This window comes from Ochotona princeps, chromosome 14, assembly GCF_030435755.1.
Source record: "Ochotona princeps isolate mOchPri1 chromosome 14, mOchPri1.hap1, whole genome shotgun sequence".
Classification (NCBI taxonomy): Eukaryota; Metazoa; Chordata; class Mammalia; order Lagomorpha; family Ochotonidae; genus Ochotona; species Ochotona princeps.
In genome coordinates, this window is record NC_080845.1 from 13954980 (window position 1) to 13982296 (window position 27317).

At 41.4% G+C, this 27317-nt stretch overlaps 1 protein-coding gene across 3 annotated transcripts in view; it reads left to right on the forward strand.

Moving 5' to 3' along the window:
• The window catches only part of ASTN2 (astrotactin 2), a 980906-nt gene that overhangs the window by 423020 nt on the left and 530569 nt on the right, over window positions 1-27317 (forward strand). For 2 of the 3 annotated variants that reach the window (XM_058672825.1, XM_058672827.1), the window contains 3 exons: window positions 9432-9516; window positions 10004-10078; window positions 10833-10970. In XM_058672825.1, the coding sequence (XP_058528808.1) occupies window positions 9432-9516; window positions 10004-10078; window positions 10833-10970 (298 nt within the window). The remainder of the gene's footprint in view (window positions 1-9431; window positions 9517-10003; window positions 10079-10832; window positions 10971-27317) is intronic. The other variant, XM_058672826.1, reaches the window with a different exon arrangement.

Consider the following 27317-nt stretch of genomic DNA (forward strand, 5'->3'; position numbering starts at 1 on the left):
GCAAGTAAGACACTTAACTCATGGCTGCTTAACTCAGGTGGGCCGTAGGCTTGTCATCTCTGTAATGAAGTCAGTTCTAGAATCTACCCTGTAGCGTTTTTCCAGGGATCACATCAGTTAATAAACATAAGGAACTCCCAATATTGCCTGGATGGTATATCTCTGTGTTCTATTGCTTCTACTACCACCACCACCCTCACCCTGGTATGCCTTCATCCCTGGGTTGGAACTCAGCTCTTTCCCTTGGCTCCTATGGCTTTGTACACAGTTTCCATTCAGTCTGAACTGCACCTATTTATGTGATGTGTATGCTAACCTGCCACTTGAAAATTAGTGACTTTGGGGTGGGAAATCAAATGGATCCATCTCTGTGAATCCATGTTCTCTGTACCATCCTCAGAGAAAGTGTGCCAAAAAAAGTAATGAGGGGATTGGATATGTGAAGTCTGTACCAAAGATGGGACATGCTCCTTTGGAGGAGAACAGGAAAAAAATAACACAGCATCTAGCCAGGGAGAGGAGCTGCAGCCTCATGGCAAGCCATGAAACCTGGAAAAAAGCAGGGCTTGGGAACGTCCAAACCCTGGAAGGGCACCAGCCGTTATACTAGTGCTGGAAGCAGCAGCATTAACAATACCGCTTACCAAGGGCTGTGTACACGTCTAGCAATGTGGCAGTTTGCCAGTCATTTCTGTGTCATGTCTTTAACTTTGGGGTTTTTTATACTCTTTTCTGACAAGGAAACTGAAACCAGAGGTACAGTTTCTTGATCCAAACCACACATCAGTAGACAATGTGAAAGTAACTCCAAAAGTTCACAGAAGGAAATGAAATTAGAAGATTTGTGGTGCACAAACAAAAGTGCCACATCTTGAAGTCCGTCTGCAGTTTTCATGTGCCGTGCATGTTCTGGGAACACTTTGAAGGCCTGTGGCAGGTAGAGGATTCAACCTCTGATGATCTTGATTATTAGGGTCATATGCTCTCCCCTTCCCAGACTGTGTCCCTTGGCTCCCCACCACTTGTTTCTCTGAGAAGCTTGGAAGATGCAGGGCTCTAGGCTGGAAGGTGGAGATGGGGGTGAGGTAGCCTGTTGGGAAGGTTCACTCCTGTGTGTCTGTTAAGTATCCATGTTGGCCATGTTGGCAGCTCCTTCCTCGTGCTGGAGAAACACATTTTCCACCCTTTGTAGGCTATTTAACTTGTTGACTCCCTGGTACCCAGTCATACATAATTTTTACTTGGTGGGGGGATATCTAATCCCCATTTTATTTCCCTAGACGTAAGTGTACGCATAATCAAATGATTCACGCAGAGATGCAGAATGAGGCTAAAAGGGAACGTAGTAGTAAAAAAAAAAAGTGTGTGTGGGGGGGCGGATATAGTAGAGCCATTGGACAGAGATCAACCCAGCCGAGACCCTGGATAGGATTCTTGTGTGGCCTGACTGGTGGCCTCTCAGCCACCCAGGGCACATCCCATAGGCTGCTCGTATGAGCTGAGCCACCACCAGTTAATTTCCATGCACCGTTGTTTAATCTCCATCAGACCCAATCACCAGCCTGTGCCACTGGAACCTTTTGTCCTCCAGTTATTTTTTTTTCCTTCTTGCTCTCAGAGGCATGCTGATGAATGTTAATGAAAGGCTGGCTGCTAAAATGTAGCCATCCAAATTTGCCTCAAGTGCCTTGGGAAGACCAAGACTACAGTGACTCACTCCAGTAGTGCAAGAAAGGAAAGGAAAGCTGAGACACCGCATGAACTGCTCAGATGTTTAAGAAAAACATCCTTCCCGTACAGGCAGAGGAACTGGAACCTGGGGAAGGAGGAGGGGACCTGCCCTAGCCACAAAACTCTTGGCTGAAGAGACTGCAGAAAGCCTTCTTCCATTCATAGGGGTTCAGTTTATATCCTCTTGTTATTTCACCCCATCATACTTCTGTGTCTCCAAGCTCTGTTCCTGAAGTCTCAGTTCTCCCCTACCTTCTCTGCTCCTCCAGTTGGCAGAAAGATGCTGACGTGAAGGTGATGCCAGAGCATATCAGAAGACCAAGGCCTGGAAGACTGAATGATACCTACTGGTTTTACGATGAGAAGATTGAGATTTGCAAAGGCACAATGATGTTGAGATGAATCAGCATTGTAAAGTATATTTCCTGATGATATGACTTGTACTCAGGACTTCCCAGACCGTGTGTTACTTTTAATGTATAATCCCACTTAATCTCACCTTGTCTCCAGCTTTTTCTCAACCTTTGATCTTCCTCCATTGACCTCATCTTTTCGCAGTGCTTGGAACTCTGCCTTTCTCACGGGGTAGAATCAGAGTTGCTCTGCTGCAAAAAGCGTCATTGTGACTCCAGTTAGTCTGAAATGACAAGAGACCCAAGGGAAGTTATATAAGGAAACAAAAATACAATGATATTGCTGAGCCTGGAATGTTGAGGTGAGGCAGTTGTGAAGATCTTTGGGTGTTAAACTCTGCCCTGAAAGCAGCTCGAAGCCACTGAGTATTTTGGGAAATCCAAGGATACAGCTATTATTTGAAAGATAATGGACCAAGTCAGATCAGAGGAGGGCGATACTGAAAATGGAGTTATGACTTAAAATAGCCCACGTGGACAATGTCACGGGACAGACCAGGCGATGCCATGAAAAGGAGTGGAAATAAATCTGAGCAACAATAATGAGATACAAGTTATGGGATTTCTTGGGCGATTAGAGCAAAAATAGGCTCCAGTTAAGGATTTTTTATGGCAAAAGGCAGGAGTGTAACAGAGAAAGCATATTTCAGCGCTGAAGACAAAATGCAGAGAAGAAGGTCCGCTCTTCCTACACTCCGTCATGGTAAAGATATGATTATAGAATATTGTTGTAGGGAAATGAAGATGGGGACAATAGTTCGATCTGCTGAAGAACAGTACGTGTTCCTTCAGCGTCCCCTGCTATCCCATTTCTGTGGCCTTCTCAACACTTATACAATATTCGCTTCGGGAACCATTGCACAGTCTTGGAAGAGACAGAGAGCTCACCCTTCTGGTCATAACCTCATATGCTCCAAACCTCAGCTTTATATAGTTTTAAGTGAAACCGATAACACCTTGCTTTCAGTGTTGTCATGGATACCAGAAATTATTCGGATAAGGTCAACACGTCATAGAACACATAGTCACGATTCTATCCTTTGGCTTACCCCTGCTAGTAGGAAATCAATCCAACAGCTCTTTGTTACATGGATTTTAGAAATTCAGCACAATCCTTGTATGAGATACATACATTTTAACAGAGGAAATCAGGAAAACACTGCTTACCTCTAGTTACAGTGGTTTTTAGAAGATACCAGGGTGATGATTTAAATGTGGATGGATCAGAGATTCCTATTGTTCTCCCAATGCTCAGCGCATAGCACATGATAATTACCTAATTAAACGTGGTTGAATTATTGTTTGTGGTGAGATAAAAGAATGTAAACTGGAACCTAACTTGATGGCCTTGAGTAGAAAATAGCCATGTCTGAGCTTACATTACAAAAATGGGGATAGCAAGTTTCTCTTGGTATTGGTCATGAATGTGACATGTGGTGACAAATTAGCATCTTTCATGACTTCTGACACAAAGCAAAACAGCAGAAATATGGTGCCCAGCTCATGCCTCCTCCACCTGTGCCTGACCTTGAAGTGGATTCCAGCAGCACTGTGGTGCAGAGGTACATGGTGGCCCAGTCAGAGTCAAGATGGGGACAATGCCACACTTACTGCTCTAAGAGCCCAGAGAGACATCTTTCCAAGCCAGTGACAAGAAGAGTAAATAGGAAAGTGAACAGCAGGCAGCATCTTTGGCCTGTGTTGAGAAGTGATGACTGAGGTGGAAGCAAGTGAAAATGGAATCCTATAAGGTTGTCAGAGTGGGAGGCAGGCAGCTAGACAGCCAGGCAGGCTGAGGAGGAAAGCTCTGTTCAAATCCAGCACTCTCCTGGGTAGGCAGTGAGCACTTGTAGGTGCTGGGGACAGATGAGGTAGCATTGTCTGGCCTCTGCCGTAACTGTGTTGTGCCTCCTTCAGCCAGAGGATCCAGCAGCAAAGGCAAAAGCCATCAGAGGTCCCAGAAACACAAGGCCCGGGTTGGCCAATTGTTTCTTTTAAGCTTCTCCAAATCTATAGGTAGCGAAATCCTGGTCCCTTTGGCTTTTCAAAGAACATAGTCCAGATCTGAGGGGCTTTTTCACCACAAGCACCTTTGGTTTCACTAAAACAAGTTGCTGAATTAGCCTCTCTCACTTAGGTACTCAAACAACTGTTACATTTTCAGCCAGAAGAAATGTGCCTGAGACTGTGCTGAGAACTTAAACCTTCCAGTGGCTGCTTAGCATCAGCCTCGTTATAGACAAAATAAATGATTTACAGAGAGGAAGCAACCTGACCAAGTCCATACAAACTGTGTGGTAGATCTAGGATTTGAATTCAAAGCCACCAGATCCCAAAGCCCAAATTCTGGAGGTCTAACGAACGTGCATAAACGAATAAGGTAATACCTCCTCAAGTCACTTCATAGAGCATCACCCAAAACAGACTGTGCATAGTCAAGAGAGGTTATTTTGTTTCAACCCAAAGAATCTGTGGACTGAGAATGTACTTAACATAAAAATGAGAGCTTGGTAAATGAGTCCTAGGAGACAAATGATGAAATAGTTAAAATGCAGCACAACTCGTCTGTAGTTGATAACTTGGAAGTCTAGTAACTAGCATGATAGAAACATACTCAATTGAATTCTCTTATGGGAAGAACTTTAATGTAGAGACTAACACCGTTTTCTTAAGTCTGCATTAATTAACTGTGTAGAAATGTGTCTTTTTAATGTTTCAAATTCATCTCTTCTTTTTTATAATACCTGTTTATAAATGTAATGTGTTCTCGTTATGGAAAGTCTAGAAATGTCAGAGGAATATGAAGAAAAAAACATCCGGCAATGTGCTTCATGGTACATTGAAGAACAAGTAGTATCTAACAGGAAGGTCACTGAAGTGGTGCTCAACAGCCCTGGGTTCTAACTCTAGTGGGTCCAGCAATTTGGTCAAGTCCATTTACTTTCTAGACTTCAGTTTTCCCTTTAAAGAAAAAACTGGTGAAATTTTGAGCTAGATGATCTGTCAAGTAACTTTTCTTCTCTGATGTGAAATAGAATTATATTTTAGACATTTCATCAGCGCTCATGTTTACACTGTTTCCTTGGCAAATACCTGTCATGGATGTATGAAAGTGGCTCCAGGGCCTCAGCAGAATCGTCATTAGACTAAACAGACTCATCCTGAATTCACGAAGGCTCTGTTCACATCGTCACTGACTCATTCCTTTATGCAGCCAATGAGTGACCTATCCCTTGTCTGTCGCTTTACCAATAATCAGGATTCAGTACGTTCAAGAAAATGTCTCTGCAGTTTAGAAATTCCAAGATTAGGGGATTAAGTGGACAAATAAAAAATATTTCTCTGCTACATTGGTATAGGTCTTACTATTATTCAATATATGCCTTTACATGTTGAACATTTATTTTTGGATTACCTACTGTGTCCCTGGCAATGCAGCAGGTGCAAACAGGCAGTGATGAGCAAGGCAGGGACAGTACCCTCCTTTCAGAAATGTCTGTTGTAGCTGGGGGTAAAAGCAACATAGGCTTTCACATTGAACATCACAATACATGTGTCTGGAGAGTTGTTTCTTCATATTCTGACTTGCACACAAATATAGAGGCAGAGTTACAGAAAGGACTCTCCCAGGGAAGGGGTTAACAACCCTCAGGTCAGCCTGTCAGAGGCTTTGTGCCTGCAATAAGGAGATGCTGGCAAGTTAGCTGAGCTAGCAAAACGAGAAAGGGGGAAGTCAGAAGAGCCAGTAGCCATGGCGTTGACAGAGATCCTCAGCGAGACACTCAGCCCTCTGCTAAGTGAACACAGCTGAGGTTGAAACAAGCCGTGTCTGGAGAGCAGAGGTTAGGGATTTGACTCGGTGTTTACAGCTGAGCAACGTCTACTCCACCTAAGGCCCAGAGACGAGGACATTATTTTGTGTCCTTCGAGTTAGTATGTGAGCCTATGCAGAACATGTAATGGCTTCCCTGAGCTGTGGACTTTATCCTTCACTGTTTCAGTTTGTTCTTACATCAGCTCTGTTGATAAATTTTGCTGTCACTCCTGTTTGATAGATGAGAAAACTTATACCACAAGGGTGAAGTAACTTCCCAAAGGCCATATAACTAGACAGATGGAATCTGAGGACTGAACCTTGTTCCATCTCCTCCAACACCTCTAGGCTTTTTCTTCTGCCCACTTTCTGTCCTCACAGCTGGACTATGAGTGTCTCCTACCAACCACCCCTCCCCATGGTAGATGCTTCTCATTTGCAAAGCACATATTTGTTGTATAATGAATGTCAGTAATTAATGATCCTTTCTGAGTCAGGGAATCTTGCTTAGTAAGCACACAGACCCAGCGAGAAAAATACAGCAACACCCTTTTTCATGAACATATTTCTCGTCATCACTAGGATTTCCAAAAAGCAGAGGTGGGTGGTGGTGCAGAGTGATAAAACCGAGCCCTTTCTGCAGGGTCCCTGATAGCAGAGCTAAGGACCTCAGGCTTCTCCCTGTCTCTGAAGAAGAAAGATCTTCGCTGCCAACTGCTGCTCACGCACTCCAGCCTGGCCTCCTGTCCCTTTGCCAGAAGTAACCGTTTTGCCTCTCCTGTCATGAATCATGAGGTCTCTGGCTAGTGACAGAGCATAAATCAGTCCTGGGAGTCTCGAGGACAAATCCCAAGACTTTTAATCTTTAATACTAGACATGTTTAAAGTGGTGAATATTTCATGAAGGGACTGTTGCATTTTAACACATCATTAGTGACTCCCTCCCCCACCCACCACTTTGGTAAATTATCCTTCTGCAAATTCAAGGCTCTTGGCCCTTTCGCTCCATTGCATTTACCTCCAGCAACAATCAGTCCATTAGATTGCATATACTTACAGTAGTCCGCCTTGGTGCAAGACCCAGGACATAATGCTCGAGGGGAGACAAAATTCTTGCCTATGCACTGCCTTGTCTTGATTTGGCAGGGGTCCCGAGAATTCAAAGAGTAGATTATTCTTCTGTCTCTAAACAGTCTTATTTTGGAAATCTTGAATATTATCACCGACCCTTTCTTTGTCCCATATTCTGTCTTACTAGCACTTCAGTTCAACCAGTATTTATGAAGACCAGGCTATTTGCCAAGCACTTGCTAGGTACTTGGAGTACAAAGATTAAGCAGTGTTGCATTATATGAAACAAGTTAGAATATGTTTTAACACTCAGAATGCTTTGCAAAGGTCAAATGTGTAACATCACAGTACATCAATGAAAACACTGAGGTTATTGGTTGAATACAAACGTTTTGAATGAGGAGTGATAGTTGTAGAAATGGCATTACTTAGTGCCTTTTTACATATTGCTTTACTTGCACAGGTTGAAAAAATCTTACAACAAAATGTAGTATTCAAACATAAATTTTTAGTCTTGACTCACAGTCTCAGTAACTTCTTCAATGAAACAAAGATGACAGATGATATTTTTCTGAAACTAACATAAAATAGATTTGCCTGGCAACCTGAGTTATTATGATGATATCCCTCAGTGTCCTAAATTTTGACATGTGACATCTTCCCATTTCTTAAAAAATTTAAAGCTTTTTATGGAAAATTCAAAGGCAAAATTTGCTATCTCCTTAAATGACATTTCTATCAGCATGATGCAAAAATCCTTGGATCAGGCTAAGTAAAATCACTGTAGGATTGACGGGTTACAAGTTTGTGTATGTGTGTGTATGCGCACTTGTGAGATCATCAGAAGAGAAAAAAGGCAATATAACAGCAGTAGTCAGGAAACTTACCAGAACTCTAAGAATATAGTTAGTTACTCATTCATCTCACATTGTTGAATACAATGCCTGTCCTACATAATGGGTTAAGTTAGAGAAATTTCTGCAGAAATGTTCCAAGGTGTGTTTCAGAGAATACCAATCCTCTGTGTTGCATCATAAGCAAGCCTCCTTGAGCAAAATCAGTTTAGCAATGGTGAATACATATGTGTACACACACACACACCACCCTAATCATACTCCAGTTTTTCCGGATGATGGCCCGATGTTTCCCAGACTTATCATTTTTTTCTAGAGTATTTTTGGTAAAAAAGAAAAATCCATGAATACTCCATAAATACAAGTTAGAGAAACCAATAACTAATTGAATAAAAGATATTGTCCTACCTAATAACTGCGCAGTAAAGCAAAAGTCAAAAAAACCTTCTAGGGTTCTGAGCTCCGAAGATCTTCTATGAGATGGAACATGTACTGTCTAACAATTGAACTTCATCAGGGGAAATGTACGTATGGTAGTGTATGATACTAGCAAGCATTCACACAAGCAGGTGTGAACAGAAAAGAAAAAGTGGGGAGTAGATGATGGTAAATGGGTAGATTAGAAGAAAAGTAGAGGGGAGAAAGGGAATGAGAATAAGAGGCAACTGGGGAAGGAGAGAAAACTGAATTTTAAGACGCAAGACAAGAAAAAATATATAAAACCAGGAAGCTAGATAAAATCATCCTACAAAAAGAAAAATAACTGAATGTTTCTTGGCGAGTTAGAGTTTATCCTAACAGTTAAGATACCATGTCCCTCTTCTGAGTACCTGGGTTTGAATCCTAGCTCTGACTTTTGACTCTAACTTCCTTCCATTTCCCATCCCAGAGTGACTCATGTAACTGGGCTCCTGACAGTTACATAGAAAACCTGGGTTGCATTCCTTAGCTCCCAATTTTTGGCATTCTCTAGTCAAGCCCTGTGCCAGTTATTGTAGGCATTCGGGGAGTGAGAATGAAGGCATTCACTATCCCTTGTTCTCTCTCTCTCTCTCTCTAGCAATTTTTTGAAAAAAAATTCTTGAATGAAGTGACATTTAATTTGGGGTTTATGAATGAGAAAAACATATTCATTCATGTGGAAATAATTCAACTTTTCTAGCATATATTTAGAGTAAATAACTTTACTATAGTATAACTGAAGATAGAACCTCCATTTGTAACCAACTATTCATGTGCTATTTCCCCATCAAGTACACTCGATCTTAGCCAAAAGGCCAAGCAATGATTCCCCCATCAAGTAATGAGATCCATCAGTGGCTTGGCTATGTCTTTGGTCTTTTTCTTTCCAAGCATGAGCTGAAGTCATGGCAAGGTATGATCAGAATAGATTAATGAATGAACAGATGAACAAACTTGATTAACCAAAATACCCTTACTATGGGCTTTTTCAAACACTAAGCAACTCATTATTTTATAAGCAAACAGAAAAAAGAGAGAAGTCTGTTTTAGGATTGGTATTTCACACTTTTGTTCTTTTTCGTACAGGAGAGTGTAGCTGTCATGAAGGCTATGCCCCTGACCCTGTTCATCGACACCTGTGTGTGCGCAGTGACTGGGGACAGAGTGAAGGGTGAGTGACATAGGACAAAAGGGCTGAGAGAGTGGAGGACTGGTCTCTACCTTCCCTGAAAATGGAAGAGTTTCTCTGCAACAGTTGTGTTTCTGTAAAACCCTAGGGAAAATTAATCCAAATCTGAGTCATATTTTACTGCTGAAGGAAAATAACTGGGGAACATTCTTGAGAACCAAGACTGAGGGTTTGTGTTACCTTTCCGAAAGCGAACTGATCAGTAAATATTTCCTTAAGTGGAATAACAAAGAATGAGCATCACATTTTTATAGATAAACTCCTAAATGAATAAGTAAACTTTATGGAAGAGCTGCATCCTGAAAAATGAGACCACCTTTTATCTTGATTCCCAATGTCATGTGAATTGTTTTGCTCAATGATTATGTCCATGGAGTTTGATTGCAACATCTCTTCTTGTGTGAAACTCACCTGCTTTTGACTAATTCCATATCCTCTTCCCTTTTCTTTCCCTCTGGTCTTCCCACAGACCTTGGCCTTATACAACACTTGAGAGGGGCTATGATCTTGTGACAGGCGAGCAGGCCCCTGAAAAGATTCTCAGGTGAGTTAAAAGTTCTATCGGAGTATAATTTTAGGGAATAGAGAGCAGTCTGATAGGAAGGAGTGGGTATGCATCCTCAGTCTCTTGATCCTATGCAATGAACACAGGAGGGCTCTCATTGGCCCCAAAGTGCTATCATGGCCAAGGTTGTTATGGGAGCCTAATTCTCATTCATTTGGCACACATACACACTCATAGACATAGGTGCCCAAAGTGGAGGAGACATCACTGACATCTAGTCTGTCTAGTGATTTAGAAATACTTTTATAGAACCTCTTGCCAGAATTTCAATGAAATCTGGTGTAAAACTTCCATAGTTTAAACAGATAAACAAATACAGCAAGTTAAATGGCCAAATTGGGGAATGAGGTCTTGGCTCAAACTGATTAAGAGTCAAGCTTTTTCACTCCTGTGCCAGACTTTCTGCTGGTTTGGCTGGAGTCCTTGAATGCCTGCTGGATAGCAGGGCTGCTGGGAGAAGAGTGGATGAATGGTCCTGACCTCACAGAATCCACTGTGTACTCAGGCAAAGAAAGCTGGACAGCCAAGACAGTGCATGGACTAAATGATGAATAGATTTGAGATATGATTGTCCAGTTGAGGACAAAGCTGGCCAACATGGTGCTTACAGAATGTAATGGATGGGTGGAGAAGTGAGGGAAACTGCCCCAGAAGGGTTGGGATAAGGGGGCCCCTATTTCTGTTTGCTCTCTGTTTCCCAGGGAGTTCCCCAATGGAAACTCTTACATTACAGGTCTACTTTCAGCTTGGGCCAAGGCCTGTGGCTTCCTGTCAGCAAAAGCTTCGTGGTTCCACCTGTGGAGCTGTCCATCAACCCCCTGGCCAGCTGTAAGACTGATGTGCTTGTCACAGAAGACCCTGCAGATGTCAGGTAGGGAAGCCATCTCCAGTTGACTATCCTAAGCAGTTTTTACAGTCCTGGAATTGTCTCTGTTCCAGGGCCACAGAAGACTACGAAGGACAACTCTACACTCTGTTGATAGGCACTGCGTAGTTGATGTCAGATATGCCATCCAGGAGTTGTTAAACTCCTGAAAGTGTCCTGAGTGTGCAGGCATTATGATACAAGCTATCACATTATCTGCCTCATAAATTATCTCAACATATTAAAGATTTTTGGTTTGCAGTATACTAAGAAGCCATGATTTTGAAAGTTTGGACAATAGGAAGATTGGGTGTGGGGATGGAGTTTGGACTAATACGTGCTCTCTCAAAGTCCAGGTCAAATCTTTTTGGTTTGACTCAAATAAGGTTGAAGACTGCATGTCTCCTGACACGTCCTCTACCTTGGCACCAACTTCATTATAGAAAAATCTACTGTGTTCTAATTAGTTGCTTACATAGCATTCTCTCCCATTATGTGGTATACTCCTCAAGGTCAAGGAAATAACTTATTTAGCTTTTTCATCTCCGCTTCCTGGAACATATTGGACATCTACTAAAATGTTTATTGATTTAATTAAGCCAGTGATCTCAGATATGTTCTTAACACTGTTCTGGAGCTTTCTATTAGGGGATGTTTTCCTCTGAATTTAATTAAGAGACGCCTTCTAGAAATCTTCATGTCACCAAAAATGGGTTATTTCTAAAAATGATTTGCACACAGCTTACTGGATTGTGAGCTAGAATTAAACTGGTGTTACTCTACCCACCCCCACAGTCTACTGTTTTCTGTTCTTCCACCACGACTCCATGGCCGTCTTTGGGTCATTCTGAATAAAGATATTATCATGATGTTCATAACATCTTGTTAAAGAGTACTCAAATTGCAACTCTCCTACTTAACAATATATTTATTCTCACCTTGTCAGTTATCGTTTGGAGAAATTAATCTAACATGCTTTTTCAGACGGTTACATTTCTACAAAGTGGTTGCTTTGGAAAGAATAGAATAATAAATGCATGAAATTTAGGAAATAAAGTGGTAACTACTATAAACTGAGGAACTAATATCATTATACACATACACACTGAATAATAGAAGACTACTCCTAATTTTAATACAGTTAATATAGGTGAAAGTTGGTAAAAGCATGTGTGAAATTCTCTCCGCATTGCATATTTTAATAATGGAGCAAGGAACATCTGGTTGAATGATCACCTCAAAGAGATTCAATTACTTTAACTGAAATCAGCTGAGAGAAGATCGCTGCTAATTTTCTACAAAGTTCTGTACTGTTGATATTGCAAAATTATGGTAACAACACGGCCTTCCTCTCAGAGTGTAATAAGTGCTTATATTGATTGATCATTTCCTGAGTGCCAATTCCTCTACTAGTATTATTTTATATAGCCTTGCATCAGCCCCATTAGGTGACATTATGATTTCCATTTTGCAGATAGAACAACACAAATAAATAGATTGGATGCATAGAAGTGATGGTTTTGCTACTGGGCATTGAAATAAAACTTCTACCCTTGATCTGTAAAGGGTGGATAAAACATTACGATCATCACCATTGAAAGAACGTGTACCATGTAGATTAAGTTTTTTAAGCTTCATTAATAAACCTTGTTTGATATGACATTGCCCAGGCAAGCATGTCATGAGCATTTAAAGAATTAATAACATCTATTCAGATGACATGTTAGAAATTAATAAATAATAGATCAAAATTATGGCTAGTCAATAATACTGCTGTGAGATGATAATAAAGGGATCATGAGAAAGACTGTAGAAAGGTAAAGTCGAAATCAAAGGGAAAGTGGGTAAACATTACAGTAGGTTTAGAAAGGAATCTGAAAGGTGCATTGCAAGCTGACTCTGATTTTTAGTGTTTAGTACCTCCCTGGGAAGTTGTGAGACCTCACACTGTAGAACAAGCACATCCTGGTAGTCAAATAGTGACAATATGATAATAAAATATTAATGTTGATATAGAATAGTTGTGGGGATATAAATTAATATCATTAAGTAAATCTGGGAGCAGAACATGCTAAATTTGAAAAAATGCATGCCCCAAATAACTCTTCAATATAGCCACTAACAGTATGCCACATTGAAATATTCATATATTTCATATATGTGTGAGTAGGACAAAAGTAGTAGAAATTTCACTCATTTTACTCTCAGAGAGCTAGAAAAAAACAAAAATTGTGGATCCGCAGAAAAGTAGATATGTAAGTCATGGAATTATCCTAAGTGAAATACTGTCATTGATGAATATGAATAGATATAAAACTGCACAAAGTATCATGAAGAGTCTCAGAAATATACAGTTAAATTATGGAAATCAAACACAATATGTGTATATATATATATATATATGCTTATATAAAGATTCAAAGAACTTCTGCGATGTTAGAAGGGTGAGTTGGTATTACCTTTTGCTTGTAGGGCTTGATGACAGTGGTAAGCTTGAAGGGGCTTGTGTTGCTCATAATGTTTGATATCTTGACCTGGCTGATGGTGTCATAGGTGTTTGTACTGTGTGACACTCAATGAGATGCATGTTTTCTCTCAATGCATGTTCTATTTTGATGAAACATAGAGGTACTTGCTGCAAGACATCACTCCTAGAGCCCTAGGGTATACTGCTCAAGGTCAAAGAAATAACTCCTTGAGTTTAGGTCATAAATCTACCACTTGCCTACTTCATGAGTTTTTCTGTGGTTGTATCTCCCATTGTGATTAATGGGGATTGAAGCTTATGTCATGTGTTAGTGGGATAGATGTGAGAATTAAGTGACATAATGTGCATGATGTCCTGAGTTTCTCACAATGATGATGTTTTACAGGCATTAGTTATTATGTTTGTTGTCAAGGTGACATCGTGTTTATTTATTCTGTTTATTTAAACGGCAGATTGACTGAGGGAGAGGAAGTGGAGTAGCAGACAAGAGCATTTCCATTCACTGATTCATTGCCCAGATTCACGCAACATCCAGGGTGGGGCCGAGCTAAAACTAAGAGCTAGGTATGTAGCAGGGACAGAAGCATTTGGACTGTCATCTAGTGCCTCCCTGATCATTAGCAGGCTTTGATTCACTTACATGGAGTGGCTAAGACACCAATTGGCATTCCAATATGGATTGAAAATAACCCAAGCAGCATCCTAACCTGCAGTACCACAACAACCTGTGCAAGTGGAGTGTTTTCACTTGTGTTTTTTTCTTATTTTTTCTTATTTTTATGTTGGAAGACTTCCTTCCATCATGTTGTATCTTAGAACCGATCATATCTCAGTATTGTGAACTCATCATAATCTCTTGTCATGGAGTTTGAGGGAGACTTAAGTAAGTATATAGATTCTAGCACAGTATTGTATACCTGTAACTGTATGCTTGGACATGTTGACAGAGGGAATGAGTTCACATGTCAAGTAGGCAAGGAATGCTTTAAGGAATTGGAAGAGAGAAAGCAAAGTCCTGATCAAAGGAATTAGGACAATATTTTCAGGGGAGAGAACATTGACAGTTAATCATGAATTATGGGAAAAATTGAGTTGTGTACAGGTTGAGGCGTGAAGGAAGACTTTCAAGTCTGAGGGGTTGAAGGGCAAAAGAAGAGAACTCTTTCGTGGGTGGTCCCATTCATTGGTCTATCCCAGCAGCAGGCTGCTGAGAATGAGATTTCTAACATTGGAGACACTAATGATGCCAGCTACAAAGGTAGAGAAGCAATCTCTAGCTAAATTGCATACAGATTCCTTTCTGTTCTGAAAAAACTTGGCTTAGGCCCTCCTGTGTGCCAGGCACTATGCCAGATACCACAGGAATACCAAGATGAATAAGGCCTACCTCTGCTTTCAGAACTCTCATAGCTTAGCAAGGAGCGTGGACCAAGACACCGACTTGGGGGATGAAATAAAAGGTACTTGTGCAGAGAGAGGCATAGCAAACAACACTTATTGCTACATACTGGGCTTTCTTCACAGTTTCACCCGGAGTTGGTTGTTCTTATAAGAGAAATATAAAAATAGCTATTATAGTTGGAATAATAATCGTCTACAAGCCCTGGCTCTTGGAGCTCCTTGGTGATTTTTCTCTGATCTCAAATCAATGAAAATGAAATGGTGAAACACTGTTAATTCTTGAACAATGTTCAAAGAATAGTGGGATATCAGAATGCATGCTAGCATTGCTCACTTGGTAATATTTTTCACATTGAATTAGCTCTGAATAGAATCAAGAATATCTCCTTGTTCTTTTGACCTTTCAATTCCAAGCACTGAGAATTTATTGAACACCTGTTATATGCCAAGCTCAGTATTGGAAATATAAAAATATAAGTTAAGGGTCTCAGTGACAAAATTGCAAGCAAAAATATGTCATACTTTGTGAGTCAAAGACAGCAGAGAGCAGTTCAAAGCAGAACGAGGACACAATGGGAGGTTGACGAAACTCAGCTGTGTATCTCACCGAGGAGAGAAACTCCGAGCCGAGTTTTGAAGGATTCAAGGAGTCAATGATTTAGTGATTTTCCAAGTGCCATCCAGAAACTGCCAGCATCAACATCCCCTATAAACTTGTTAGAAATGAATATTCTGAGAGTCCCTGTATCGTAGGCTGACAATGACCAACCCCTCCTCCCCTGCCATGGTATTACGTGCTAATCTTTGGAGCCTGTGTGTGATTTATTTGGAAATAGTTCTTTACTGATGTAATTAAAAGTTGTTTGGGTCCAGGTGCTATACCTTGTCAGATAAAGCTTGTTTTGGAAGCATGGGCCAAGCATGCTAAGATTAAATCCTTAACCAATACATGCTTGCTGTTTTGCTGTGTTACTGACTTTGTGTTAGGCTCTGGAAATAGAAAGACTTTGAGGTCCCAACGTGATGGCTCAGTGGCTAAATCCTTGCCATGCATGTGCCAGGATCCCATATGGGCATGTGGTTTGTGTCCTGGTTACTCCACTTTCCCTCCAGCTCCCTTTGTGTGGCCTGGGAAATACTTAGAGGATGGCCCAAAGTCTTGAGACCCTGAATCCACATGGGAGACCCAGAAGAAGCACCTGGCTCCTGTCTTCAAATCAGCTCAGCTCCAGCCATTGCGGTCACTTGAGGAGTGAACCAGCAGACAGAAGATCTTTCTCTCTGTATCTCCTTTTTTCTGTAAATTTGCCTTTCCAATAAAAATAAATGAATCTTGGGCCCGGCGTGGTGGCCTAGCAGCTAAGGTCCTCCTTGAACGCGCTGGGATCCCATATGGGTGTCGGTTCTCATCCCGGCAGCTCCACTTCCCATCCAGCTCCCTGCTTGTGGCCTGGGAAGGCAGTTGAGGACGGCCCAAAGCTTTGGGACACTGCACCCACGTGGGAGACCTGGAAGAGGTTCCTGGTTCCTGGCATCGGATCGGCGCGCATCGGCCCGTTGCGGCTCACTTGGGGAGTGAATCATCGGACGGAAGATCTTCCTCTCTATCTCTCCTCCTCTCTCTGTATATCTGACTTTGTAATAAAAATAAATATTTAAAAAAAATAAATGAATCTTTAAAAAAATAAAGGAATAAAGAAAGATCCAGAAAGGACAAATTTGGTAACAAATAATGTAGACTTTGTTGGAATGACACAGCCCTGGCTACAAATCCTGACTGTTCTTTTGCTATATGAACTGCTTGGGCCAGATCATTTCACTCCTCTGAGTCATTGTGTAAGAACCTAAATGGTGGAGGTTAGTAGGTTTTTCTCGTTTGTGGTTATTAGATTACATAAATTATATAGAGTAACTGCTATAGCAACTTAAATATGAATGGTGTTCCGTGAAAGATATTTTAGAAGTGACACGAGTTGTGGTAAAGATGGGAAGGGAACATAAGTTAACAGTGTGATTTAGTTCAATCCAGAGAATGGTTTCTGCCTCCATCCTCTGTATAATGTTCAGTGTTGGTAACTAGGAGAGGAGGGTAAAGGCAGTAGTGTGTGTGAGGGAGATGCGAATGGAACTCAGCCTCCTGATGCATTTGGGGAACCTTGCTTTGGAAGGATCCAGGCTACAATCTGGAGAGAAGAAGAGAAGAAGGACCTTAATAAGGTCTTATTTCATGCTGAAGATGTCTGCCTCCTGTTAGCAAAGTAAAACTCAGATATATTGTCTTTGTATTTCCTGAAACCTAAGCAAATTTGATTAACAAGTGTGTGTGTGTGTGAGTATGTGTGTTTGTGTGTGATCTAGAAGGACATTTCAGTTTCTAGTGGGGGTACTGATAAAAGAGTGAGATTCTTCAGCCTGCATTACATAGAGTCTCAAGCCTATTATGCTTTAACCAAACTTTCGCCTTCCTCACCTAAGTTACACAAATGTTCCTATGCCAAAAAGCAAGAGAACATCAACAGGGTTCAGTTGGGCTCAAATTCCTGTTCTGCCACTGGTTAGCTGATCTTAGGCAAGTGCTTGCAATTTTCTGCATCCATTTTGCTATTTGTTAAATGAGACCAATTATGACTATTTCTTTAAATATTTTTAGGATCAAAGAATATTTTATTTTAGCCTCATAACCATAAATACTATTGACCAGTATTTTATTGAGCATGCGCTTTGTGTCTGTTCCTATCTCAGGACTTCACTGTTTTTGACTCCAAGACTGGTGTGTTTTTTATGCCAACTAAAGGATGAAATACTAAAAGGGAAAGTAGGGGACTGAGGGTGAAGGTCAGTGGGAAGTCTTCCTGGCAGCCACTGCTGGATTCCTGGAACTGGAACATTAGACTTTGCCCTGCACCACCACCACCACCACCTCTCTCTCTCTCTCTCTCTCTCTCTCTCTCTCTCTCTCTCTCTCTCTCTCTCTCTTTCTTTGAGAATGAGATTCCTCTGGTGAGGGTTACTCTAAAAGACACCACACTTCCTCCAAAATAGTGCCTCTACACTTTCCTCTTAAGTCCCTCCTGCTTGTTGTTCAGCCACTGAGCCAGGAGGCATATGTATTTCCCCCACTTAGTTTGGCAATCATAATCCAAGTGAAGTCTATTAGGGTGAGTTTTCTGCCCAGGCTCAGTAAATCTCTTCAAACACTTCTCAGCACCGGATTTCCGTTAGTCATGGCCACCAGGGAGGCTTATTGCACACTGGCTGTTAGCTTGGGTGGAGAGCTCACGACACAGCCTCTGCAAAATGGAACGCAAATGGAGACTTTGGAATATAAATATTGAAGTGACCCAGGTTGGATAAAGGGGAGCCAGTTAGCTAAGCTTCTGTCTTACATTCAGGGGATGCTAAATTATTAAAACTTTAATAAATGTAATAATAAATATTTGATGTTGAATTGCAGATACAGTGAAACTGAGAAATGACTTGTTATATCTGCATTAGATGTTAAACACTTTTTAAATGGGACTTCTGATGTTGAAACAGATCTGAAGACCTTTAGATTAACAAGAGCAAGAGATAGTAATGTGATTTAAGGCTATTATATTGGGCTGAGGGTCAAGGTACACGAGGCTGAGGCCTGTGACAAGTGAGGTTTTAGGTGAGAGCCTTCCATTGTTTCCTGTAGTTCTTAGAGCCATCCTTTGATATCTAAACTATTTTAACTCCCATTTTACAGAAGAGAAAGCTGGCATACTAAGGCTTTAAGAAGTATAGCTGGTCAGTGGTTGAAGCAGCATTTGAACACACAATTCTTTTTTTCTATTTTTTAATTAATTTTTTTTAATGATATTACTTACTTGATTAGGGTACAAAGGGTCAAGGGCTACAGGAACGTGGGTGATACCATTGTTTCCACACTAATACCATTTTTCCCACACTAATACCATTTTTCCCCTGTATCTGGGGTCAGGAGAGAAACAAAGAGAAAAGCCCCACCCAGCCTCCCACCCATCCCAGATCCCCAATGTGAGGCACGCTGCAATGCTCCTACTCAAGCAGTTTTGATAGTTCAGCAGGTCTGAATTGCTGCCAGTCTTGCCATTCCAATCATGATGAAACCTATTCAGAGTCCACTATCTGACACAGTCTCTTCATGGTTGGGGTTCTGAGATCAGCAGTTCAGTTGGAGGGATCTACAAAGAAACTTCATCTGAGATGATTCCAAACCTGATTCTTGTGAACACACAATTCTGACCTCAAGATTTTTGCTTAATCCACCATGCTACTGTTCCCCCCCACCCTTTACTTACTCTATAAAAGCCCCTTCTCCTCTGCATTATCCAGGACAATGCAAATTGTGCAAATAACAGTTTGGAGTGATGAGAGCCCAGTCTCAGGGATGAAGAATGTTCCATGATATTAGGGTCTCTGTATCATGCTGTGATGGCTCCACTCTTCCCATTAAATAACTACCTCCTTGGAATTCCACAGTGCCCCAAAAGGGTAACACCTTAGATAATCATGAGTACTTAAGCTTTTTGTGCTTTTTTCCACCAAAAATCGATTCTTTTGTTTCCTAAGGTGCAGTTTTAAAAGCCCTAGAGAAAAGCACTTACTGGCCTGTGTGTGAGGAGCTCAGCTTAGGGGCTAATCATCTCTCATTAGGTGACACGATTACAAAGTGTAGGTGTAGCTATGTTGCTCTCCTAGGAAGGAATTTTGGTGGATCCTGAGCTGAAATTTCTGTTCTAACTCATGTCTTCAGAATCCGTCCTTGGCTTCTCTTTATTCATTCAACCTATAGGTTAAACCGAAATGACAGATAGAAGATGCCAGACAACTCGAACAAGTTGGTAGGGGATACTAGTGTTGTCAGGTTGGGAAGATCTCTTTGACTATAGGTAGATTAATGCAGGGGACGAGTCAAAATCAACTCTGTGTAACTTTGGTATCCAGTGGTAAATTGTGATGAATGGGTGGGATGTTTGCCATCTCTAAACTTGATGACATTTAAGGGTCCTCCTGGTTTTCTATCTCATGACTTGAAGATTGCATTCTCTTATAAAATGAGGGGTTTTTGATCACTGAGAAACAAAATAAAGGACCATAATGTGGATGCAGGTGTTAAGGATGAACTGTAAATGAAACTTGCTTATTCACAAGCTGTATCATCCATGTTATCTTAGGGGTATATTTAGATAATCTCATCTTAGAGACAGTAAATTTCTTGAAATAAATGTCTGGCTTGTAGCAGTGTGAGGCCTTTGTTTAGGTGCTTCTTAGACACTGTCTGGCACTATCATTGTCACTTGTATTAAAAATGGAACATTCTAATTTAAACTGTAAACAAACTACCCACATTATAGGGGCCTTATCTGTTCGCTTAACTTCCAAAGACATGTCTAAACAATTATTGATTCACAGACTGGGAAGGACTTTTTGAGTCTTTTTGTCCATCTCCTTGTCCTCTCTGTAAGTGTATGGTCCTAAGCTGATAGAATCCATACCATGCCTATAAGTATCTCATAGCTTTCTGTGTTGCCTGTTACGATCTCGTCGTGTTCAGGCAGCCTATGATTTTGAATATGTAAACAGCAACTTGGGGACCACCAACACTAGGCAATATAAGCAATCACTTTGTCATCTAAGATCCACCCCTTATATCTGTGAGGACCACATATTTCCTTTGGTGTATGTGACTCTAACAGATAAGGACCATGCTCCTTGTAGCATGCACGCGCATGTAGGTGCGCGTGCGCACACACACACACACATGTCAGTAATGTCTTGTCAGAAGGAGCATTTGGATACATTTTAATATTTTAATAAATCTTTATATTAGGCTTAGTTTCTTTAATTGTCACTATCAAGGAAAACTAGTCAAAGAGGAAACTTGTAGAAAGCAGTATATTTAGCCTGTGAGATTTTTAAAGGGAGGTAAATCACAAAGCTTGGGGGCTCGGCAGTGTGGCCTAGTGGCTAAGGTCCTCGCCTTGATCCCATATGGCCGCTGGTTCTGGTCCTGGCAGCTCCACTTCCTCTCTATCTCTCCTCCTCTCAGTATATCTGACTTTGTAATAAAAATAAAATAAATCTTTGAAAAAAAAAAATCACAAAGCTTGGGCAGAGTTCTAAGAAAGTAACAGAGGATGTAGCTGGTGGCAGTGGGCACAATGAAGGTATAACTATCAGAACTTGCAGAGCGAATTCTGTAGTGCCTTGGTATTTGTTTCAAGTGACAAATAGCTTATGATGAACTCTGAAGAAAAGAATCCAGAGGAACAAATATCTCAACTCTTTTAGCCACTCCACCAGACCTTCTGCTAGTTCCTCCCATTGACTGAGCTGAAGGGAAACCAGGTAAGAGGGTTTATGGAGACTTTCCATTGAAGTTAGCCTTCTGAGACATGTTCATCCTCATTGCAGGTGAGGATCCAGTAAAAGAGCACCTGCAAGGTCTTCTACCCTACCCCCAAACTGTCTTCAAAAAGTTTATGCCTGTCTCCACCTTCGCTGACACTCTCTGGCTCCAACCTTGCCAATAGTCTCATTACTTGCACTTCTCACCCTATTCCATGTACATACCCAGTTCAGCCTCTGCACAGACTGACCCGTGCCTAATCCCCTGCTTAAAATCATTTAGGTCCCTCCCCAACCCATGACTACCTCAGAATAAAATGCAAATGATTTATTCTGGTATACATTAACATTCCACAGTCTCAGTGCTATCTCCTTTGTGATCTCATCTCCCACCAAGTTTCCATTTGTTATTTTCTCAAAATGTTGTGTGCTTTCCAATCTCCTTGTCATTGCCCCTGAAGTCCCCCTCTCTGAAATGGCCTAACACTCGTACAGTTCCCTCTGTACCTGGCACACCACTGCTCATTCATCACAGCCTTGGGAAGTGTCAGTTTTTTCTTAGTGGCCTTTGTGAATGTCCCCTCCTCCCACGCAGCAGAATCATAACACCCTCAATGCTTTGTTCTTGCTGTTAGAATATGTTTTCCTGAATTGTGGACCAATGTATTATACTACAGTAACTGTGGGTGAGCACCCCCATTCTGCTGCTGCGTGATAATTTATGTGTTCCTCTGGAACATGGATTGAATCTTACCCAGTTCTAAGTACACTAAATCGCTCACTGAAAAGTACAGAAGTGTTTTTATTTATTTATTTATTTTTATTGGAAAGTCAGATTAGAGAGAGAAGGAGAGACAAAGCAAAAGATCTTCCATCTGCTGGTTCACTCCCCAAGTGGCTGCAATGGCCAGAGCTGAGGTAATTCGAAGCCGGGTGATTTTCCAGGTCTCCCACACAGGTACAGGGTCCTAAGGCTTTGGGCCATCCTCTGCTGCTTTCCCAGGCCACAGCGAGGGAGCTAGAAAGGAAGTGGAGCAGCCGAGATACAAACTGGCACCCATATGTGGTCTGGGCATATGCAAGGCAAGCACTTAGTCACTAGGTTACCACACTATGCCCAGTATAGAAGATTCTGATGGCATCAATTTGATGTGGCAATATTAGTATGATAAAGATATTTTGAAAGTACCAGCAACTTCTTTATACTACCTTCAAGCATCACTCAATTCCCATACACACACACACACACACACACACACACACACACATATCCAGCATCAATATATCTATTGTATTATAACAATACCATGTCTGTTGTGCAGGACAATCTATGTTGTTTCAGAGTGTTTCCAAATATGTCTGATATTCTGTATTAGTAAATGCTCTAGATTTTTAAAAGAGTTCGCCAACTGAAAATTTTTGACAAATCCTAATTAATACTTAAGTGGTCACATTGATTTCTGTTGTGACAGATTTCCCAGCTGTGGTAATATGCTAATGAATCATGAATCTTTAGTTAAGTTAACATACTACAGTCTGCATACTGTGATCACAGGCAGTTGCGGGACTAGCATTCTTTCACATTTCAAGTAATACCACATTGTTTTTTCAGGGCCTAGAGGCTGGACAAGTTAATTCAAATATCAGCCATACACACATTCTGAAAGAATTTGTGGAAGGTGACTGGCGTATCCATTGTTAGCTTGTTATTCAGTCAAGTTGGCACTGAGGTCTGTTTCACTCCTTTGACTGCAAGAGGGTTTGACTTTGTGGGGCGATGATGAAAGGGGCAGGATGGCACAGAACAGTATTTTGGTAGAATGGCCAAGCTTGAATGCTATAGAATAGGAGTATATCCTGGGTTTGTGGAACTGCAAAGTTGTTTAGAAGTACAGAGGAAGAAGGCGAAGAAGCAAAAAGAAAAATCACAGATGTGAACAATGGACTCAGCAGTTTTGACCACCACTTGGAATGCATACATCTTGCATAGGAGTGCTTGTTTGAGTCCCAGCTACTGTAATTCCAATCCAGCTTCCTGATAATGCATGCTGGGGAGCAACAGATGATGGCTGAAGGGTTTTGGTGCCTGCAATGTACATGAGAAACTCAAATGGGTTCTGGGCTCCTGGCTGTTGCATTTGAGTCTCAGTCTCTCTGTCTGTATCTCTCTCTCTCTCATTTTCTGTATGGTATGTGTGTGTTATTCTGCCTTTCAAGTGGATGTAAAGTAAACATTGAAAAAAATAAAAGAGAATAATACCTTTTTAATGACCACGCCTTCATCAACTGGTGAGTCCAACAGACCCAGTCTTTATCATGGGCGCTACACTGAATTTCTGTACTCAAGTCCTAACTCTCCCACTCATGGTCTGTGCAACAGTGTATAAGCTATATTATCTCTCTGTGCCTAAGCTTCAAAGTGAAGATGAGACTACGGCTATCTTCTGAGACTGCTATTGAAAGTCAAATTAGTTAATACATGCTATGTTTGACACAAAAAATCTTGGCTATTTTTTTTTTACATTACAATTATTTAGCCCTGATACTAACCCAGTATGGATAATCTCATTAGGTCCTTTTCAACTTTTGTCTTTTTAAAAGGATTGTGACTCATGCTGTTTGTGCCTTTCAGCCTCTTTTCCTATAGCTTTATATTCAATACATAGCCATAGCAGATGATGAAATCATTAGAGTGCAACCCACGGATGCTTCTAACATGAATGCAAAATATATCGCAGTGCTGTTCTCAATAGCCAAAGTGTGGAAGCAACTCAAGAGTCCATCAACAGATGAATAGAGAAGCCAAATCCACTGTAAACATATAACAGAATATTATTCAGCTTTAAAAAGAAAGACATCTTGACATATCTTGCATTTTGGATAAACCTAAGGACGTTAGGCTAAGTGAAATAAGCCAGTCAGAAATGGGCAAACATTCCATCATAGAAGCATGGAGCTGAACAGTGACTGCTGGGGGCTGGAGGGTTGGAGAAATCAGGAGTTATTGTTTAATGGATGTAGTTTCATTGTGCAAGATGAAAAGAGTTCTGGAGATGGATGGCAATAATTGCTATACACCAATATGTATTTGATAACACTGAACTTAAAATGGTTAAGTTTGTGAACTTTATGTAATGTATATTTTATCATAGTAAAATAAAGGATAGGGAACAGGCCTAGAAGATGTATGACATGGATCTGAGGTTGTACTGAAAGACGAGAAAGTGAAATGTAGGAACTATGATTTCACAGCCATGTTCTTTCCATTATACACTTCCAGAGTCCCAGCTGTCAAAGGACTGGGATACAGTGGATATGATCAATTCTGAAACGATATGTTCAGAGAAGAGCTGGCCCGAGTAGTCTTATCTGGGTAAACAGGACAAATATTTAGTCTGTGAAGAAGACAATAGATTGACCTCAGGGATGGCATTACGCTCGGGTATTTTGAAGCTCTTCGGTCGGGGTCACAAGGAAGCTCTGCAGAGTCCAATTTTGAGGTCCAGCTGCCCCCACCATGGAGCCTTGGGCAGCACTGCTGGCAGGAAGTTGGGCAAGTCTGGCCACCCCCTCTTCCCCCAAAGTGAGTCAGAGATGCCCTGCCCTCGCTTGCTGAGATGGATTTTGAACATTAGAAAAAGTTTACAGTCCCAGCGGGGCAGACATAAATCACAACGCCTCTGTGCAGCAGCAACAGACATGACTTATGGCCCCGTTGCCATGGTGATGGGAGCACAGCCCGCACATGTACAAAAGCACCACTCCCGCCTGACAGGCTGTTGCTGGGGACCTGGAAGGCAAGTGTTCCAGAGAAAGGATGTGTTCACCAGCACTCGCTGCCCATTTGTCTTCATTCTGCACCCAAGCCTGCCCCCTGCTTGTCCTCTCCTCTCCCCATCCCTAGCCAACAGGTTGTTTTCCTCCCTCTTTTTTTCATGGAAACATGTCCTCTGGAAGGCTTACCAGGAAGAATCCAGTCAAAGCCTGCAAGGGAGCTGAAGGGTCTGCCTGATTGACGCTTGATAACGTCTATGTGTTGGGCATCAATACTGGTGGATTTCTTGCAGATATTTCTCCCGTAAGATTAGCAGATCAGATTTTCTTGCTTCTGCATTCAATTGGTACGAGTTCCTTTAAACTGCAAACCTTCTTTAGTTCCATTCATTGCTGCTGTTGCCTGTTGCCATGAAGATAAAGCCCACACTTCTTACTTTGACATCAACAGCTCTTGGGGTGGGGGGGGTCTCCTACTGATTCACTCATCAATCATATCCCCAAATGCCCTCCTGGATGCTACAGCCCTCTTAACTTCCTTAGTTCCCTGATCCTCTTGATACTCTTGTTTTTTAACACAGGCATCATCTGCCTCTTCATCTTGTTGCCTTCTACTCATTTCTCAGGGCTTGGCATAAGCTGCCTCCTTATCTAATCCGGAAATCCCATGTAGAAGCCCTGTTTCTTTTCATCAACAGAGTAGGGCAACACACTACCCATCGTTGCATTCTTCCTCTCCTCAAAGATTCATCCTCTCCTGTGCCTCGGGATTGCTACATTCATACATTATCATATCCATCGCTCATTACCATTCCTCACTGCGGCCATCATCAGTGCCTTCTGCTTTCTCACCCCAGTTTCTGCCATCAGGTATTCCAGCCACAAACTGATTTCTCCATATGATAGTCAAATGCTATAGATGCTCCAGAACAAGAACCCGGTGGCATAATTTCCCCAATTGAATCCATTTCATGGACTCTCTATGACCTACCGTAGGTGCAAACTTCTTGCACGTTAGTGCCTGCCATTCTGCCTGCACTGTACATAGCACTCTTTGCCACCTGGACTTTGTTTCCTAGCTCGCTTGTATGTTGCTTTTCTGGAATCAATGGTGATCCCAGAAGGACTGCACCCGCTGTTTACCAATGTCCTGTGTGCAGGGCTATTCCTGTTTATTCTTTAGGCTTTGATTTGAATGTCTCTTTTTCCATGAGATCAAGTCTTACCTCTTTAGATGATTTTAAGTGAGTCGTCCCCAAATTTATCTACATGTGAATGATCAGGTGAACTCTTGAAACACAAAGATACAAGCTGGAACTGGTGGAAATTTTGAAAAATATTTATACAGCCTTAAAGCCCCCACATGTTGCTTTCTAATCAGAGAGAGAAACAAGAGAATCTCTTGCTAGGGAGAATAGTGTCAATGGCAGTTTCACCAAGTGACCAAAGGTAACATCACACATCAGCTCAATGAATCTCCTATCTGATGCTCTGAGAAGCCAAGATCATCACATTTGGGGTATTTCCTCCAGAATTGCATAATCAATCTTACAAGGAAACAACACACAGACCCAGATTGAGGGCCTCATACACAACCCCTGATCCATGTCTCTTAAGAACAGTAAGGTCTTGGAAGAAGAAAAAAAAAAAACCTTTGGAACTGACTTTTTGTTTTGCTATAAAAACATTAGCAGAAGATATCTGTTAATAATCCCTCTCTACAAAGGGATTTGGTTATTTTATTTGAAAGACAGAGTGATGGAGATGGAGGAGGAGGAGAAAGAACAGGACAAGGAAGAGGAGAGAGGAGAGGGAAAAGGAGTGGGAGAGAGAGAGAGAGAGAGAGAGATCTTCCACCTGCTTGTTCATCCTGTTCATCTCTCAGATGGCCACTACATTCTGAGCTGGGCAAGGAGTAAGCAAGAAGCTGGAAACTCCGTCCTAGTTTCCTAGTTCCACTGCTTTCCTGGGCATATTACTAGGAAGCTACATCGGAGGCAAAGCAGCTGTGACTTGAACCAGCACTCCGTGTGGTATGTCTGCATCATTGATAAGGCTTGACCACCCCCAACAACCATGCCACAACACAGACCCCTGTGGATAACCTCTTGAGGCCAATAACTTGCATTGTGGTTGGAAAAAATATAATAGTTTAGAAAATGTACTTGAAGTACTTAGCAGTAAAGAGAATTCATAATTTTAATATTCTTCAAAACTATATGTAGATAGACACATCTACTGGGAAAATGAAAGCAAGGAGGGGAAAAATGGGATGTATGAATCATCCAAGTTTGTTGTTCATTTTCAAGCTTGTTTTGACTATTTTAGATTTCCCA